This window comes from Acromyrmex echinatior, chromosome 1, assembly GCF_024713525.1.
Source record: "Acromyrmex echinatior isolate Ae372 chromosome 1, ASM2471352v2, whole genome shotgun sequence".
Classification (NCBI taxonomy): Eukaryota; Metazoa; Arthropoda; class Insecta; order Hymenoptera; family Formicidae; genus Acromyrmex; species Acromyrmex echinatior.
This window is the reverse complement of record NC_141852.1, coordinates 17,640,900-17,661,950: the sequence shown is the minus strand read 5'-3', so window position 1 is coordinate 17,661,950 and position 21,051 is coordinate 17,640,900. Positions and strand designations below refer to the sequence as shown.

The 21,051-nt window shown below is 30.3% G+C and overlaps 1 protein-coding gene across 2 annotated transcripts in view; it reads left to right on the top strand.

Annotated features, from left to right (window-relative positions):
* The first annotated feature begins 1,894 nt into the window (after window positions 1-1,894).
* The window catches only part of Gbs-70E (Glycogen binding subunit 70E), a 34,787-nt gene continuing 15,630 nt past the window's right edge, over window positions 1,895-21,051 (top strand). Inside the window, exons 1-2 of one of the 2 annotated variants that reach the window (XM_011070734.2) lie at window positions 1,895-2,882; window positions 20,761-21,003. In XM_011070734.2, coding sequence (XP_011069036.1) covers window positions 20,767-21,003 — 237 coding nt within the window. In that variant the 5' untranslated portion in view covers window positions 1,895-2,882; window positions 20,761-20,766. The remainder of the gene's footprint in view (window positions 2,883-20,760; window positions 21,004-21,051) is intronic. The other variant, XM_011070733.2, reaches the window with a different exon arrangement.

Sequence of the window (21,051 nt, the reverse complement as noted above, 5' to 3'; positions counted from 1 at the left end):
ACGAGAATATACAAACGATATATCGCTAATATGAATTACTTAATGTAATGACAAATCTGATTATATTATACGCTTCGTTATATAGCAGATAAATTATTGGAGCACACACACGGTGTACATTCATGATACGTTCGAGAAGAAAAAAGAAAATACTTGTGCTTATCATTTACTCGTTGCTTTATTTCTTTTTGGTGTTATCAACTTGAATATCTTTTCTATTGAAATATTTTTTATAACTAGATAAAAATGAATGGGGGCATTTTACGTCGCACGAAATCCGTCATTTTAATATTATATAAATAAAATTTTAATTTTTTTTTCACGATGAAATGAAGTTGAAGAAGAAAGATTAATCAGTAATGAAATGTATTTTACTGTTAATATGTAATATCATAATTTATATCAATTTCAACATCTTTTACATCGAACTTTCTTATAACTAGATAAGAGTAGATGGAAGCATTTTACGTTTCTCGAAATCCGTCGTTTGGATATTAAATACGTTATATTTTTAGCTTTTTTTTACAATAAAATAAAATTAACAGAGGAGAGACATTAGTCAGTCGTGAATTTACTGTTAATGGATATATTATATAGGCTATTATAATTTATAATAATCACTTCAACACATCCCATATAATATGTCTGAGCGTGTCACGTCAAGAATAATCAAGAATAATTTACATAATAGAATATTCATTCGCGACATGTGCTTTCGGCGTGCAACAGCCGATATCTTTTTTTCGTTGTTTTTTGTCTTTTCTTTTTTTTTCAATTGCACGAGAAACCTTTGTGGAAAGTCATGCAATTTTTCCATGAAAGTAATGCAACGCTAAGCTCTAAACTGTAAAAGGGTATCATTTTGCGCGTTTTTTCAGCGATATCGAGGATATCACTCGAAGCGAATAACAAGTCTGGCTCGACTGATACAACATCCAGACGGGAATTCACAAAAATTGAATTGTGACGACTAATATTGATCGCTCATATTTTGCGTTTTGCGATCATCACTCTTCCATCAGTGTACATCTCAAGAGACCTCGGAAAGTTACACGTCGAATGTTTTAGAAATTGTGTTAACGTGACTCGTATACACATGTCGTGCGGGTATCGTTCGATGAATCAATGCCTTTTGACCAATGGCGCGACCAAATAGCACTTTAATCTTCTGCCCGCGATATCTTTTTGCTCATTTATCTTGTATTTCATTAGGGGAAAAAAGCGAAAAAAGAAAAAAACATATGCTGCGGATAGTAATAAATATTATTTTCCACGGCTTGTTTATTCATTCACTCTAATGTGTCTTCTCCGCTAATTACAGAGTATCGTATGGCGCTTCGCTTCGCCGAAGACGAAATGACATACCATTACACAATATTTAAAATCAATTACACAATAATTAAATGTAAATGTTATCATTTTCGCGAAAATAAATATTCCAAGTTGTGGGATAGAGAGAGAGAGAGAGAGAGAGAGAGAGAGAGAGAGAGAGAGAGAGAGAGAGAGAGAATAACGGTGCTTCACTGATAATCGGCTCGGCTGTTAACGCTAAAAATATATTCGCGCAAGTCATCATATCCAGCTTAGACCGGTGCGTCAACGACACCTGTTTTATCATGGCACGTATGCGTTATTCTATATTGAATGCGTTTATTAATATACGCTCCTCTCCACTGCATGCACGGTAAATTCCGCGGAAGCCCGTCGAGGAAACTCCGGCCGTGGATTTAAGCGCCGGATGCCCGACCGAATAGAGTTACACGTGTGGGCGCGAGGTCGACTCCGGCGCCAAGTTGCGCCAAGCACGTGCATCGTATCTGACACGAGGCAGGGGAAAGAGGAGGATGACCCGCGAACTCGAAATAATTCTTTTTTCTGAAAAAAAAAGTCACGCGAGCCGGCGCGACGCGACGCGGCGTGACATCGGGATCGGGTGTTCCCCGCATCTCCGCGCGCCGTCGAAGAACGAATGATCATGGCGTCGATGCGACGATCGAGAATCGGCTGATCGGACAAGGTTCTCGCAGGTTCCGTACGACGAACAAGCCAAGCGGCTGCAGCGCAGGAATGCGCACGAAACACGCAGCACGCGCGCAGCTCCGAATGCTCCGATTCGTGTACGTGTCGCGATCACGTGAACGTCACGCAAAGTGGACGGACGCGCATGCGCGGCACTCGCAGCCGCGCCGGCCGGTGTTCGCAGCCGCGCGTTCAAATCGCGCGTTCAAACGCGTGTCGAACGTGGTGTAACGTGGAACGGTACCGCGCGCGATCATCGGCGCGCCGGCCGAACCGAGGGGTTGCATTCTCTTTTTCCTCTCTTTTTCTCTCCTTTTCTGTCTCTTTCTATCCCTCTTCTTCCCTCCTTCGCGTGCGTATGATATCGCGGGTTTCGCGACTTCTTCGAGGAACGTCCGATTGTCGTGGTATAGCGACGCGACGGTGAGATAAGACCATCGCTGTTAGTCGTGCGCGTCGGAGTCAGTAATAGATAGGCGTGCGATGCGCTACACTGCGGTCATTATCACGTGAAGAGGAGAACGTACTGTCCAATCGTTCCCCGCTGATCCCCTAAACTAAACGCGACCGACGTTTTTTTTTCACAAGGACTCTTCCGTTCGTCAATTCTACACCGTGCAATTCTCAACTAATACGCGATGCCACATATGATCATATGAAGAAATTGTTTCTGCTGGAAAGCATACGTAATTACAATTGACAATTTGGTCCTAACGTTCCACGGAGTGAGACGATTAAACAAGAAGATACCGCGTGAAGAAAAGGAAAAAACGGACGTTGGTAGCGGAGTGAAGAGTCCGTGAGAGTTATTTAAATCCGCTCCTCGTCACGTCTGAGGAGCCTGTCGTTACTGCGAGAAATTAGTAAGTAACATATTATTCACTCACAGTTTTCTATCGTTCATTGACATTCCGCGCGTGGGTGATTTAAATCTGCAAACTTCCGCGGTAATAATAATGTCCGATTCGTCAATATGCACTTTCTATTAATTTTGAATTTAAGTTCAATAATTAGTTAATAACTAATTTAAAAAAGTTTCCTAGCATGTTTTCTTGTTTAATTAAATACAGAATTTTATTTAAAATTATTATGTAATTTGATTTTTCTTTTATTGTTTTATTTATTTCTTAATTATCTTTTTAGACACGTTTAAGAATAGTTTAATTTTAGACTCATGGCAAACTTATCTTAAATTACTTGGCAAAGAATTATTAGTTTGAATTGCGCTCGTCTCTCTCTCTTTCTCTCTCTGTCTCCTCTTCCCTTCTCTCTCTTTTTCCTCTCGTTTGTTTTTAGTTCTAATTTGTTTCTAGCTCTAGTTTATTTAATTTTTATTTTTTGCCACATTATGACATATGATATAATTCTTACATATAATATCATTTAAATTAAATTTACTAAATGTGGTTTAAATTATACAATATATATATATATATATATATATATATATATATATAATCCGCACACAGGATGTCGTTAGCAAAAATTATATATTTAAAATTCAATCCAAAACTAATAATAAACATAAACGTTTCGGCCAAGATATGGTCATCTTCAGTATGTAAAATATATAAAATAATGATATAATAAAATTTTTAAAGTTTTCAAAGACTTTAATACAATCAGTACAGCATGTTAGTTTCTTTCAGTTATTCTTAAATAAGTTTTAAAGTTATTTTAAAGAAAAATTTAAAGTGGTAAAATTTATCTTTATTTCTTAGATTTTTTTCTAAATTTAAGTATTTTTTAAAATTTTCTAAAGTAATTTATTATTTTCCCAAGGAAATATTTACTACATATTCATATATTTAATTTTATCTACAATAGTAACTAAAATAGTTTTTATATCTTGGCATATGAGATATTCATGAAATTTTTCTTCATATATTATCGTGCTTAGCACTTGACGAAAATACGTGTATCAATATAATATTGAAGCCGGTATTATTATGAGTTTGGATTTTTTTCAATAATATTTGACAAGAAAATAATTCCTCAATTTATGTCAAAATAAAAATTGTGACTGTAGAATGAAATGCGATTTTCTGTGCTTGTGTAGCATAAAGAATCTTAATGATATAATAAAATTGATCTTACCGAAATTACGTTAATAATTTCGAGCGTACATTGCAAGCGCGTGATGCAGTAGTCGCAGACGCATTAAACAGACGCGCTGCTCAGAAACCACGTCTGCAACAAGTCTGGATATTCTCCTTGCAGCCGGGAATTGCTTGTAGCCATGTATTTCTCACGAGTATTCGTAACTTGTTGACATCTGTATCTGAAAGACATTTATTTACATTCATCACTTCATTGTTAACTTTATGATTCGATTCTGACGACATGAATACGAACAAGTACAATAAAGATTAAATAGAATTACATTCTTGTTACTCGCAAATAATTTATTATTTCAGAATAAATTTGATTCCTTGAAAAATAGATTTGCGAGAATACGTTTCTATAAAGATTTAATTTTAATTAAAGTTTTATATTTAGCAAATTTACTCTCTAAAATCTTTGAAGTGTAATTCTAAAGAGTGTAATTCTAAAAAGTGGCAAAGGGTGATAATTGAGCCAATGCAGTGTTGAAAAAGAATGGCTTAATTGTTAATTTTTAGGAGTGAGATTTTAAGACTTTTTAAAGTTAGATTCCATTACAAAGATTTTAGAGAGTAAATTTGGAAAAAGCTCTCAATAAACATTTGATTTTTTTCACCACATGCTAGATTTTAACAAAAACTTTATTCAAAGGTGATAAAAACGTTGCATTTCATATGTGAAAATAATCGCGATGCAAAATAATTCAAGATTAAATTCAAATTCTTTATGAATCACAAATGTTTTCCCGATAATAGAAAGTATCGAGAACAAATCTGTTTGTGATGGTCTATAAATAACTTTTGTTTCTTGCGTATCTTTTCTATTTCCGGAAAAAAATATCGATAAAATTGTATTATTACAATCAGGAACTTCTCATACATTTTATCGTGAAACCAGTAAAACGTTTTAATTTTAATCAGAAGATTAGAATTGGAAAAGATAATATCTAAACATAAACTGACGTATCACAAGTAAATTTGGAAAAAACTATCAATAGAAATTTTATTTTTTTCATTAAATGCTAGATTTTAATAAAAACTTCATCTAGGATGATAAAAGCACGCGTTTAATACACGTGAGAATGAATGCAACGCAAAACTCAATAATAAATAAAATTCTTACTTCATGAATCCTAGACATTTTCCTGATAGTGAAAAATATCGAAAGCATCTCTTTGTTATGGTCTATAAATGAACTCTTGTTCCTTTTTTCAGTATCTTTCTTATCATATTTCCGGCAAAAGAATCGATATAATTATATGATATTAACCAGGAACTTGTTCACATATTTTATCATGAAACTAGCAAAAAATTCTATTTAGAAAGATTAGAATTGTGTGAAACAAAAGATAATATCTAAACCTTAACACATCAAGTAATGTGTAACTTGTAACCATTTATTTATACGCGATTTCGAAGTTCATTTATGGGCCGAGGAAAAACGAGTTTACCACATGTATTATCACTTTCTGAAGAGGATTCTTTGTTTACAAACAAAACCTAAGATAACTTCCTCAAGTCGTACAATTTACACATATGTTATATATTATGTCGTTATCAAATTAGCCCGTCAATGTCAAGTCTATTTTTACTATTTGTCGATGCGCATTAGCGATACATATATAATTAAAGGAATTTTATTTCGCAATTAATCAGCAAGCTGAATCAAACAATTAATTAAATGAATGATAAAATTTTGTGTAATTAATTAAAATATTTGACTATTTGGTAGTGTCAAAAAGATACGAGTGATTGAAATGAGACATCTTGTTTCACTTTGTTTTATTAATTTCCTTAATTTTAATAATTAATTATTTTATTAATTAAACGTTCAATAATAAAATAATAAAACAAAATATTCTTTTAATGAATGGATAGAGCTTGAGAAATTATTCGTGAAAATTTCTTGTGTCAGATCTTTTCAGAGGAGTGGGTGTCTCGAATATAGGTTCGCCCAGATATTTTCTCAAAACCAGCTCGGCGGCTTCCTGAACAACATTCACGCGTCGTGTGTAGTCGTGCGTTTCGTGCTCGCACAAAAGCCGACATTTTTACCGGTTAATCGACCCTCAAACACACCTACGTGATATTTTAACATGGAGCAAAGCACTATTATAGTTTCCGGGGAAAGTCCAAAGCCGAGTCTCGCGACCTTTCCGATTAGGAGTGCTTGAGTGACCGGGAATATCTCGCGAAAAAACAAAGAAAAATTCTTTGTTTTTTCACAGATGGACTAAGCATTTAAGTATAGCAAAGGAATCTGGATTTACGCGAATCCATAATGCAGGAATAAATATGTTTTATATCTCGTAGTAAATGTGCTCCGTCACTTATGTAAGCATATCAATGCGTTAATGAGCAAACTACGATATTACTGAGAAAGTGGAGGAAAGAAAGTTTAGGCGCGACAACGAATAATGAATAAATTGATATCTTATCTACGTTTATCAAATCGTCTATTAATTTTATCATTCATTTTTATCTTAATTAATTGTCATGAATAATATTATCACAAATGTTCAAATATTATAAACTATTATTATGTGTGAATATTTTTGTAAAATTTGAGCACAATACTCTTATTAATTTAAAAATTATTTAATTTTTTCGTTTGCCTTGATTATCTTATGTAAAATGTATAATACTTACTTGCAAAGATAAGAAGATAGCATTACATTTAAATGGAATTTTTTTTATATACTAATGAAACTCTAATAAATATTTATGAAATAGTTTGTTTGAATCCACTTTTTAAAAGTTATTTATCTAAAATAAAACTATAGCAAAACATAACTAATTGCATTGCATAAGTCATTAAAAGCCAAATAATTTATTATTTTGCTTTTTGTGATTGATTTTAGAGTGTATTTCCCAAATTCTTTGATTCATGTTGGTGATTTTGGTTGATTTTTTTACTGACATTTTTTTGTAGATATTTCACAGCCAAAACATAAAGAAAAAAGTAAATTTGAAACCACGTGATTTTCGAATGATATTACATCAGATATCATGGTAGAAGTTAAGACGCGTGATTATACTGAATTTAATGAAGTGAATGTAACTTTGATACTTGAGATACTTAAATTGATTTCTCTACCACTTCTTTTATAAACTATGCGTAAAAATGTTTTCTTTATCATATATTGTAAGATGTATTAATATATTATTCAATTAAATTAAATTAAATTAAATTCGTACATGTAGGTATCAATTAATTCATATTTAATTATTAGATGATAATTTATCTGCTTTTCTGATATTTATCTTGTTAAAATGAGCAATTTGTAAAATATTTTACTTTTCATTTATTTAAGAAGTTAGAATATTAATTGAACATTAAACTACTAAATTTAGACATTTCTGCTGAGGCATGTTCGATTTCTCACCCAGGTGTTCTCCGGGTATCATCCTTATTTAACGTTCGGTAAATAATAAGGATGGAATGATACCTGGGTGGCACTCGAATGGGAATCGGAACATAGCCCTGTATAAATTTATATTGCACGATGAAACAAAAAATATCTTGTGTCGAAAAATTCCTAACAAAATAATATTTCTATGTTTCTGTTCAAAGAGTGAATCAATGTGCTTCTGGTGCTACTTTGTACGCATATTTAACAATATATGGGTATATGTTAAAACGACCACATCTCATGGTCTAACGTTGCACGGTTTTGGCGACGAGTTAAACTTTGTTCGGTAAAATTCCGTAATCGGCCATTTCATGAGAGCGTTAGAGCCAAGCAAGAAGGAGAAAGAGAGAGCTGAGAATATGTGTATATCGGTTATCATTACTGCTTCGAACCAGAATATCGGGGACGATAAAACCGAGGGTTCGACCTCAACGGCGCCTTCATCCGAGTGAAAAAAGAAAAGGAAAAAAAATGAGAGGAAATATTACTATGCTGGGTACAATATATCGGAGTCGTCCGATTCCGAAAGTACCAGATATGGTTCGTCGAACGCTTATACAAGATCTCTCTCACGTGTTCGTCGCGTGGATGTCTGATAGCATGTCTGGTAGCATCGATTCGAAATTATAATAGAACATTCTTATCGATAATTCCGTTTATACATGTAAACTTAATTAAATTGTTCTCGATTTCTATATTGAGATTACAAATGCGAGATTACAAATACGACAACTTTATATAAATTTTTTGTATTACATGTATATGTATATACAATTAAAACCCTACAACTTTTACATAAAATAATTTTCCTGAAAAGGTTTCATTTTTGAGATAATTGATAATGTATCAATAAAAATAACATTTTGTATACTTAGTCGCAAGTGCAAATTAAAACACTAAAAATAAAAACTGGATAAACGAAATTTCAGAAAAAGATCCAATTAATTAATAATTATAGTTAATAATAATAATTATATGGTTGCGCTAGCGAACGTTCGATTTTTCAAACGCTCGTTAGCAGATTAAAGTCTCAAGAAGAAACATCAATTGTAAAGTACTAAAACATTTCATTTGTATAGGAGGTATCCTTAATATAAAATATTAAGGAATAGATTAGAATATGCTTGTCTCCTGATAATCTCCGAGCTATTTTTAGTATCACGCACTCGCCGTTCAGGTCTCGAATTTGAATGAAGCTACTCGAATTCCATCGACCGGTCCTCTACCAGGCCGGTTTATGCTCATTTCATGTGACATGCATATGAAATGAGAAAACAAGTTGAAGAACGTCTCCTCTCCGTTCGTTCATTTTACTCTTTATGGTCGACAACTACTTTTTACGTTCAAAAGTGGCTTTCAACAGCTGACACTTGTAACATTGTATTCGTACAAGGGTAAATTCAGAATTATTCAGAATTCGTGATCAAGGTCTATTGTACGTTGCTAAGACTCATCGGATTCATTGGTACATCATATGTAATGATTAAATATCGATTTTTATGCAGATATTTTTTGCAGCATGCACAAAATAGGCAAATTTACACAAATATAAAAATATGCACAAATAAATATGCATTTTTGAATACTTTTTTAATGAGACAAATTTCTATTTTATCTGTTAATTTCCAATCTGCTTTCTAAAAAAGTATGAAATTGCCTAAGAATCCGATGTCTAGTGATGATCGAACATGATATTACAAATGCAAATACAAATTTTGCGACAAATATTAAAGTTCCTCATGATCTTGTCATCTTTCCAATCAATGAAAAAGTAATATAACGGATAAGATTGGAAACAAGATCGATTATGTTAAATAACATTACTTTAAATACGAAGCGCCACTACGGTCTAAATATTAAAATGTTGACTATTATATATATTCATATAAATGAATTAATTTCAGAAATGATAATTGCGTGCTGATATGGTTGTCGGACTTTCAACGCAATCAATCTGAAATATTAATAATCTCCCCAAATTTCCCAAATTAATCTTAAAAAACTATAATAAACTTATTGCATTTAAGTAATATAATTAAAGTAATATAACAGACTTCCAAAAACTGTAGATTATATTAATTGAAGTCATATTCTTTATATAATAAAGCTCCAATCTTTGTACAAAAAGATTCCCATAATTTATATTTATAAATATTTTTTTAAATTTTCCTTTTGTTATTATTTGCTGAACACTTAGTATTGATAACATAATTTAATGCCGATATATAATTGACATTATTATTATTCTCAATTTAGGAAATTGGAAACCAATGTCGATATATTTAGCATTATTTGCCTTTGTAATATATGAAAGAAATAAATTTGAGAGCATAAAATTAGAGAGTCGTTAGAAAAGCATTATGTTTAAAAAATACACAAAATAGTTTTTCTGAATATTTTATGAATAGGTTTCTAATAATTAAGAATAATTAAAACATAAATTGAGATCATGGCAACGATTTAAAATTATAGAAAATGTCAAATGTGCAAATTGAGGAAGGAACTTGAAAAATTTGGTTATAAGTTTTTACATGAACATACTTTGTAAATTTTAAAATTTAAATTATTACAACTCGTTTGAAATATTTTATAAAAGTTTTCAAATAATAGCAGTGTCTGAAAATTTAAAGTAGTAAAAAATAGCGATTCAGGGTTATCTGGCATAGTGTTTACGTTCTTGTACCATCTTATGGCTATTTTTCAATACATCGAGTAATATGATATCGAGATTATCGTAGGTCAGACGCGCACAAAGGTTTTGGCATCATTATTTTGGCATCATTTGTCTTTTCTTTCAGATAATGCTAATTTTTTTGTAACTTTTACTTACGCGGATCAACAATTATAATTAGAATGCGATACTAGATATATTATCAACCAAGTCAATTTGAATGAAAGAATATAATTAACTAATTGTAAACTAACCCCCCCCCCCCATTAATTACTCATTTCCCTTTAAATTTAATCTCATTCATAAAATTAATTATCAAAAACTTGATTACTTAGTTATATAAATATATTAGCATTTTGTTTACTATAGTTATTATTTTTATATCATATTTTTTGCTAAGCACCATTATTATTTTATAAAAATGTAAAGCATTATAAAAATATTTTTTTATCTGAAAATTAAAAATTTACAATTATTGTGGAAAATAAAATTTTTGTTACATAAATTTCGCAAAATTCTTTGAATATACTCGTTCTTTTTTTATACATTTTGTATAGCGAGGAAATTAAAGTTGTTTGGATCAGTTTCCCGGAATCTATAACGCGAACGATCGCATTTCCATTCACGATCCGTCTTTATTTTTACCAACTGATTCATGCGACTAAACAGACGAGCTGAACTATTTGTGGAATTGTTCATGAGAAGTGAAATTGACGTAGCTACCGTTTGTTAACTCGTGTGACAATACATCCTCAATCGCGTCGAAACATTTCGAAACATTGTCTCTAACAACGTCATTAAAAACGTCATTCGCCTTCTCAATCATGCAAGTGCATATTTAACACTATCAGTAAAAACGCGCACTGCCTTTTTTTCCTCAACGATAAAGAATGTGTGCCTTGAGCGGCGAGAGGTAATTCTGATTGATTTAAGAGGCATGTATCAGGCAATATCGCACATTGCGGACTGACAAACAAAAGTCACGCTATATTGGCAAAATCGTCAAAACCGATATCAATGTGTATTTTTGCAATCCACGTGCGATTAAATTTTCTTGTTTGATTTGAAGATATGTTGCCAGATCATAATACAGTAAAATATAAAGTGATTTTGTTTTACGATGATAGCTTATGTCGCAATCCATTTATAAATATTCCTAGAAAATAAAATATCGGTGTACATATATTACATAGAATTATTAATGACTTAAATATACAGCTGAAACATACATTTTATGTTAAACAAATTGTTGTGATACAATATTCATGTTATTGAGACAATTCTTAGAATTGAAGAAAAATGAGGAATAAATTGAACCTCGATTAAGAGTTAACCGTGAGTCATGAAACTAGGCCTAAATAGATAACTATTTTATTGCACATTGCAATTTGCGCATTGATTCCTGCACCGTGACTCTCATTGTTCCTATTACTTATTCATTATTGTTTATTAAATTAACGGAAATTTATTTAATATTGTTAGCCTCAGAATTATTATTTATCCCTTATCTTTCATAAAGATAAAGTGCATTTGCAACTTTAAATTGTTTGTAACTAGAGAAATAATCTGACAGATTTATTAAACACAATCGAATTGCCGCAAATCGAACGACGAATACATAAAAGCAATTATATTTCTTACATATTTATTATAACAGATATATCTTTTATTTCTTTTATTCTTTGTATATTTAATTTATTATTTATTTAATATAAAACTTTATAATGATGATATATAAAAATTTAAATTTTGTAGTGTAAGGACAGTAATCAATAAATGATTGTGCTTGATGACCTTGGGTCAGTTATTATCGATTACTTATATATGCAATAACCATAAAAATAACGGAAACGTGATCAATTAATCAAATAAATCGTAGATTAGATGAATGTTTATAAGAAAAGGTTATAAGAAGCACCAATCTTTGACAACTTCTTCCACCTTGTATTTGACATCTCCTGCCCGTTACTCTATTATCTCTATAACACTAATTCCTCCGAGTCAAATAGCCTTATCACTTTTGATAGTTAACCAACGACTGATAGCGACGACCGATTAATAAAACGTCTATCGGGCAAATATTCAAGTTTCATAACATTTTTCCGAAGTTATACATATAATAATATAATAATACTATCGTTATACTCGATAATTGACATTTATAAATTTATAAATTTTATAGACTGTATGATAGTTTGTATTTAAATTTAAAAAATTTATAATTATGAATTTAAAAATTAGAAATAAAATTTGGAGTTAACAATTAAAATAGAGTTGAAAAAGATTAGAATAGCAATATATTACAAATTATTACAATATATTTCAAATTTTTGTGTCATAAAATATTAAAGTTATTACACGAAGTTGTTTTAATCTTTCCGAATTCAATAAATAATTATTAATTAATACTTGTTTTAGATTTAGTTTATTTTGTTCATTTATTAATATATATATGTAAGTAATTTTATGTGATTATTATTACATATAATAAATATATATAATATTATAGTTTTTAGGAAACGTAAATGTGAAAATTCACACACACACACGCGCGCGCGCGCGCGCACACACACATAATTTTACAATATGTATATATATATACGTATATATGATAATATTAGATACAATATTATATTATATTTTAAATTATTATACATGTGTATTATATAATTAAAATCTTTTTGTTTAAAACTAATGTTTAAAGCTAACAGTTAAATTTTCTTCTTCTTTAAAAAAAACACACTAAATTATAAAAACTCATTGTGACTAACTTATACGCATCTTTACTTAAAATAAGTATCTTATCGATTAAAGCTATGTAAGTCACATACGTGATATTTCGACTTTGATAATTACGTAATTAATCCTAATCTTAGATCCGTATTTCTTATTTCTCAAATGAAACCAATATCATGTTTATTGTTCTGAGTAATACGTTATAAATAGCATATAATTTGATTCATTTATAAAAATTTGCAAGATAGATTTCATTCATCGCATTTTCGTAGCTTAAAATATTACTTAAAAATATGTATATTTTTCCATGACACTTCCGCAATTAATAAAATAAATAAAATGCAGAGTTGATAAAAAAAACATGTTTTAAACGTGTTTTAAGCAATTTAAAACATACTTAACTAATGTTTTTAATATTTTATAGTACTGTTTAAAACATATTTAAAGCATTAAAAACCTATTTAAAAAGAAATATAATATGTTTTATTTAAAGAAAAAAAACATTAGTCTTTACCAACTCTGATAAAATGTCATTACTTCATCTTGTTTTTACAAAGTATCCTCAGTATACAGGATGTCCAAATAAGTGGCCAAATTTTAGTATCGCATTCTACTAAAAATATGAAAAAAGATCACATGTATACATTGATCTGGAAACTCTTCCTTTTAAAGATATAAATACTTTTTGTTTATCTCAAAAGTTTACATAAACAGATATCACACAAAAAATATTGTAGTAGAGCAACCCAGTAAACGAGAATGGATTAAAATGAATTGAAATTTTTTTCTATCCGAATGCATATTTTTAAAAAATAGCGAATATTTTTTTTTATTTAATTGGATTCAATTGGATTCAATTAAATTCAATTGGATGCAATTTGGATTGAAAAACTGCATTTCCTATTCAAAATTTTAAATTGAACAGTATTCACAATTGTTTTGTATTTTTTTGTTTGTATGTTGTGTTATACAGAAAAAGCTAATATTATTTTTAGATTGAAAGGCATAGAGATATGCTCCATGCAATTCCTATAAATGAATAAAAATATATTCAGGATTGAAAAGCATTCATTTTAACATTTGTGAATCAATATTTCTGAAAATCTGAATCCATTTCAATTCATTTCAATCCATTCTCGTTTGCTGAGAAGTATACACTGATACTATCGTCGAAAGCAGCTTATCAAAGTAACTTAATCACTATTTAAACATTGCATAGTTAAAATAGTGTTACCAAAATGATTTATTCCAATATCGAGTGGACAGATATTCATTTCATATATGAACGAGCTGACGGAAATTACAGAGAAACTCTGCGTCTGTATTATGAAACACAAGGAAGTCATTTTCAGCAGTTTAAGTAAATTACAAATCTTTAAAATATTCTATCACAAACAAGAAATGTTTATGTTTACATGATCTTTTTTTATCCAGGGACAGTAGAATACGATACTAAAGTTTGGCTACATTCTAAGACATTTTGTATAAGTACATAATATATAAATGTTGTATTATATATTTCTCGACATTTTTTTATCTTGTAAGATTATTTGCTATACTTTTTTAAGTTTTAATGTTAAATATCCAATTATTAATTATTAATGTTTATTATTACTTTAATATTACTTAAATGTCTTAATTTAATTATAAATCTAATAAAAAATATATTATTAAAATTAAGTAACAAATTTACATGTATAAAGTTTTCTGAATCTTCTTTTTTTAATGTTAATTATTACATATATATTCCTTTCATCCAGTTTTTCTCTCTTTCTCTTTCTTTTCCTTCCCTTTCTCTCTCTCTCTCTCTCTCTCTTTCGCTTTCTTTCTTGCTTGTAGATTTCTTACTAAAATAAATTAATATCAAATAGTATGAAGAGTGTATTTAATAACTTGTTAGTTTACGTCATTAATGTTGGGTTCCATCCTTAATAATTTACCTGTTCATCATGCAATGTTACGTTCTATTGACAACAAATGATTCAACTCCAGAGCTGTATGTAATCACCACATGGCGCCAATACGGGATTGCATTAATGAACAAATCGCAAAGTGACCGTGAATATCTCTGGTCATGACCCTGGGATTACAGTGCACTTTAAATTATGATTAATTAACATAACGAATTTCAATATACGTATTATCTCTATTATTTATTAAAAATATTTGCTGTCCAGTCAAATCTTTGTTATCTGTCTCATAGTTTCTTATTGTCGTAAAAATTAATAAATCATAAACTATACATACGCATGTTATATACGTGTATTATAATTAAAAATTTGCAGTTATGCAAAATATAAAAAGAAATAAGGAATATACTTTATATTTAAAAAGTGCTATTAATATATTATAAATATATTATTAAAATATTTGACAAAATGAGAGAGAGAGAGAGAGAGAGAGAGAGAGAGAGAGAAAAAGAAAAACAAAGGAACACTAAAAGTCTAGAAGCATTTTGTTCTAGCCTAGCTTTTAATTATTCATTCTTTGAATTTACTTTTTAAAGCTTGCCGCTTATGAGTTGGCAAGTTTCGTGACCCCTACGTGGGGTTAAGGTTTTCTATTTCAAGCAATTCGCAATTGGTCTGAGAGTCTCACAGTCACATGTCCTCTTCCCGCTCTTGATGCTATCCGCGAGTTTATATCTACCTTAAAGAGTGTGGACAATTGGACCCGATCCAAGGCCGTGTTTCATGACGATCTAAATTTGGCTGCGAGATTGTCCGAAATAGTTTGACTGCGTAATATTCCTCACCGAATCATCTTACCAGTCGTTCTCCAATGAAAAAAGGCACTATCTAATTGTAATTTTATACTGTACCGCATTCAAATGTTTTTGGCAAACATTAGAAAAGTTTTTCGCGCATAAATTTTGAAAGGATTAAATTATATTACGTTTCACAATTTTTATTCTGTATATTTTAAAGAAATAACACAATATATATCAATAAAAAAATTAACCATTTCTCAATTATCAAGAACAAAAAAGTTTTATATATAATCCAATATATTCCAATAACGAGATTAAAATATTTATAAAAGTAGAGATAAATGTGACATAAACGTAAGATGACCCAAGAGCATTCTTTATCCATGCAAATAATAATGCAATTTATGGAGAACAAAAGAGATAAATGATGTCTGACATATTTGACTTATTAAAAAGTGCTGTTGATATTAACATGACCATCTTATCTTTATAAAAATAAATTATTATACTTGTTATACATATACTCGTATAATGTCGATCACATTAGATAAATGTATTATAGAATTATTATATAATAAAATAGTGACCAATAAAAGTTATGAATTATTACAACAAGTCAGCATATGATTATTATTATAATTATTAATTATTTATTTTATCATTATTAGTGAAAATTATTTGCAGATAAAACATTTATTTAATATATAAAAAATACTTATTAATATTATAAAAATTGAATTGTAGACTATGGTATTATCAACATATCAATTGAAACGCAGAAAAATGCGCTTTCACAACTGTGATCGCGCCTATCGAACTTGCAATGCATATATCGGACATTCGCTGCAATCGTGTCGCGTATTCCTTTTTATGGTCTTACATGTGTAAACAAAAGAAGCCAAGCGATAAACTGCCGTTGACACGTGTATAACCGTTTCTTTCTGCTTCGTGCTACCAACAGCAAAAAGCATCGTTGGTGATTGTTGATAATCATCAATTTCCGGAACAAATACATACATCTATATATATATAGATATATGATACAAATATGTATATATTTGTTGTATATATATATATATACATATATATATATATATATGTATATATTTGTATTTCCTGCATTTCTGATGATCTGACAAAAGTATTATTTGGAATAAAAATTAATTAGTTTTCAATCGGCTACACATTGTAATGTAAAAAAATCTTTTTTAGGTAAAAAGTCAAGTTATTGATTTTATAAGTCTAAATTTAATCATAATATCTAAAAGTAGCAGTCATCTAAAGGTTATAACAGTAATTGAATTTGTCTTGACATTAGATATAATATTATGAAATCAAACACACATAATGCCATTAAAAAAAATTAAAATAATTTTCACTTTTTTACCTAAAAAAGAAATTTTAAAAAATTTTTAATATTGCGATTTACAGCCGATTAAAAACCGAATAATTTTTATTCAAAACAATTTTTGTCAGATCATCGAAAGTGTCGGAAAAATCGTAATCACAGTATATGAGACACTCTGTGTGTGTGTGTGTGTGTGTATTATATGTAACGACATCGTAAATTATTAGATATTTTTTAAAACATTTATAATATAATAAAGCAATGTACAATTGCTTATTGCGTTATAAATGTTCATACTTCGTAATATTCTAAAGACGTTATAGCAAGAAACATCTCAGTAAACATCATCTATCGTTCGTTATATAACATTTACCTAACTGTTTATGACAATTAATGGATGATGTCCCGACCTGATCATTACTTCGATGAAAGATTTTTTTATCTCCTTGCGTTTGTGATAAAAATATCGTAGATATATTTATCACGCTGGAGCATACAACACGTATCTCGGAAAAAGCACGATAGATCCGATGAATAGAGATGTAACGAGGCACGTCGCATCGAGAATTAAGTCTGTGAGTTTAAAGCCTTTGAGTTTAAAGCCATTCTGTGATCTCTTCGGGAACGATAAAAATACCGTCGCCGAATATATCGTGCTCGAGCACGCGGCAGTATACCTGAAGAGAACAGTGCAACGCGCCGATCAGTCGTCGAACTGATGAATAGGAAGTGCAATGAAGCGTATCAAGACTTATTGTTCGCGAACGTTCGATAATCACGGGACTGACAGGGCTCGGTAAAATAAATCTTTATTATTAATTACAAAAAAGTTTTAGTAATGTTAGACAAAAAAATAAAACGATTCCATTTTTTAGTAACGTACTTGTTGATGCTATTGCGTGAAAATAATTATAATCTTAATCAATGTTTACAAATTATTGTGCAAACAAATATCTTTCTATCACTTTTTGATATCACTTTCTCGCTTGTAAATAAAAATAATTAATTGCATCACGAATCGCTATTTCATCTTATTATATTTTTCGACAATTTTTGACGATACATGTTGTTGGTTAGATAAAGCAGATTATAATGACTTCGGAAAATTACAAGAAAATGATAATAAGAATCGTAGCGAGAAATGATAAGATTCTTTGTGCATATCATTAGACCAAACAATCTGCTCTCGCTAAATCGTTGTTAGATGAAGCAGACTGAGAATGATATCATATGACCTCAACCCTCACTTATTTAGATTTAAATCAATCTTATCAACTATATAATATCTAAGTTTTTATAACGAGTTTTGTCTATGTAATATCTAATTCCCAATTATTAACTTAATTAAATGTCTAGTTTAAGTTTTACCTTAGAGAAACTTCATTCTAGATATTTAATAAATCGTTCTAATCATCCTATAAGATTAAATTTATCCGAATTAAAGTAATATTTTTTTATACCTTGACTGTTTAACATATTATAACTGTATTATCAATGTATTGTATCAACATATTCTAACTATATTATATTTCTGCATGTTTTAAGTATGTTTTCAAATGTATAAGCATGAAGAATATGTAGCATATAATGTTAAATGTTAAACTTAATAAGCAGAAATTCATAGCCATTAAATGCAGACACAAATCATTACGTTCCAACTGTATAGTTATCCTGAGTTCGGTCTTTAGTTTGGTTTTTGTAGCCGAACTTGATTGATTTTTAGTATCAAGCACCTTTCTTATTTTGCTGGCAGAAACGAACATTATATTACTCATACAAATGTTTAGAGACTGCAGATGCACTTAATTCTGCTATCATTGTTCGCAACCTGTTGCAAACTAATTATTTTATAATATGTTTAAGTTAATTTTACAAACATGTTTTATATTAGATTTAAATTATTTAGAAGATAACGACACACGCTGAAATCTAAAATTGAGCCCACGCGATTCATGGTCTGCCGATTCTCCGCGCTGCCGTTCGGTTTCGGTCTGGTACCTACTGTATATACATGCGTGTCGTGCCTCGGAACCCGGTTCACCCGGAACCGGTCTCCAGAAAAGGAAGAGCCGTTCGCTGGTTCGTCGCGCCTGGGAGTCGTAATTCTACTCCGCGAGTAACTTGATTATGCATGCATACATGTAGTGCATATCTGCGCCAACACATAAATGTATATCAATGGCAAAATTATATACACAGATACGTATAAATTTTAGCGAGTTCTAAACACAATTTTTATTCTCAATTAGCTTGAGAATTTACACAAATTACACTACATTACAATAACTTTGTACTCAGCAAAATAAAGATAATGTATACTTTCCATTTGATAACAAGTTGACACAAGTGTCGTTCTGTTATTCACTGAATGTCAAGAAAAATAGAATGCTTGTGTCGACTTGTGTCACCAAATGAAAAGCATCAGTTTTCTTTGTAAAATATGATTCGAGCTCATACAGGAATATATATACATGAATTAAATATTACCTAATGAAAAATTATACGAGAAATATATTCAATATTTTAAATAAGATCATCTATGCCGTTGTATATAATACGACATTTCTATTATTTCTATTATTTAGTGTATTATATATTATTTAATAGAAATATTAGAAAAGTTTTTTAAAATTATTTTGACAAGTTGTATTCTCCATCAAATGCTTATTAAGAAGAAATCTATGATTTCGTTTACACTCTATATATTATTTTTATCTAAAACTCATTAATAAGATGTAATAAATCTTGCTTATGTTACCGGATTATGATGACCTTTAATCACTTGTACCGTTCACTTTCATGCTATCGTACTGTATCTTAGAACAAAAATGTATATACATAAGTATTACATAAAATAGATCATTTTACAAGATATCATAATACATTTGAATAAAATTGTGATTAGCAGCGTTGTATTTCACAAAGCAGATAATTATTGATAATTTTCCCCAAATAATTAATGTAAGTTATACGCGCTTATCATAAATTCTTAAAGCAAAAAAGAATTTTTCTTGATAATATATAAAAACACGATTATTTTCGTTACTACAAGGAATGCGATTAGTAAATCGATGGTATATAGATTAACTATCACGCGCAACTAATTGGCATTCGGTCGATATAGCTATAATAAATATTTTTAATGGTTTTGAGATCTATACAGATCCACGTGATCCGGAGATGATTCGAATGGTTGACGAAATTTTTGGCAGCCAAAAGACGTTCTTGACAATTTTGAATGTTATATCGTTCGTAGATTTCACCCACGACGTAGCGAAAATTAATGTTAATGGTGTCTCGACGTCAATAAATTTCAGGCGCCAGAGTGCCAATGAAGAGACTGTTAAGCATAATGTTTCCAGTCTTGTCCGATTTTTGTTGTGTAACTCTTAGCGGTTGTCGCTTCTGCCGTAACTTTACAGTTATATTCCTGAAAGAATAAGTAGGAAGTGTGGAAAGAGATTGTCGACATAAATTATACATTTAATTCCATCAGTGACTTAGAAAATATAGGAAAAATTGTAATATGTAAAATATACCATAAATATAGACACTTTATATTATTTTTATATAACTTAGGTATCTTTACAAACAATTTTACATAAAATTTACATTTTGAAACTTTCCTCGAATTTAAACCTTTAAAGCGTTTAAAAAAAAGCGGAGTGTACTTTATATTCTCAGAATAATATTTATTAGTATCAGTATCGTTTTGGCTATACATGACAATGGCAATAAAAAACAAACCTCTTTTTTTGCAGGTCTAAATGTGTTCGATAGCGATGCCTGCCGAATTGATTTTACACAGCCCTCCGGTGTACAGTTCCCTGCTGTACGGCCCCTTAGTGGTCACAGCGCCCACGATCACCAGCCGATCGGTGCCACCTAGAATCAGACCGTGCCTCTCTACGGGATCCTTGCCCCTGGACTCATTGCGAAACAACGATGGAAAACAAAAGAAACGGGTGGTGTTCGCCGATGATCGCGGTCGACCCCTTACACAGGTATTTTTGCAATTTTCTCCTTGCTTTTATCGAGATCATATACATGGC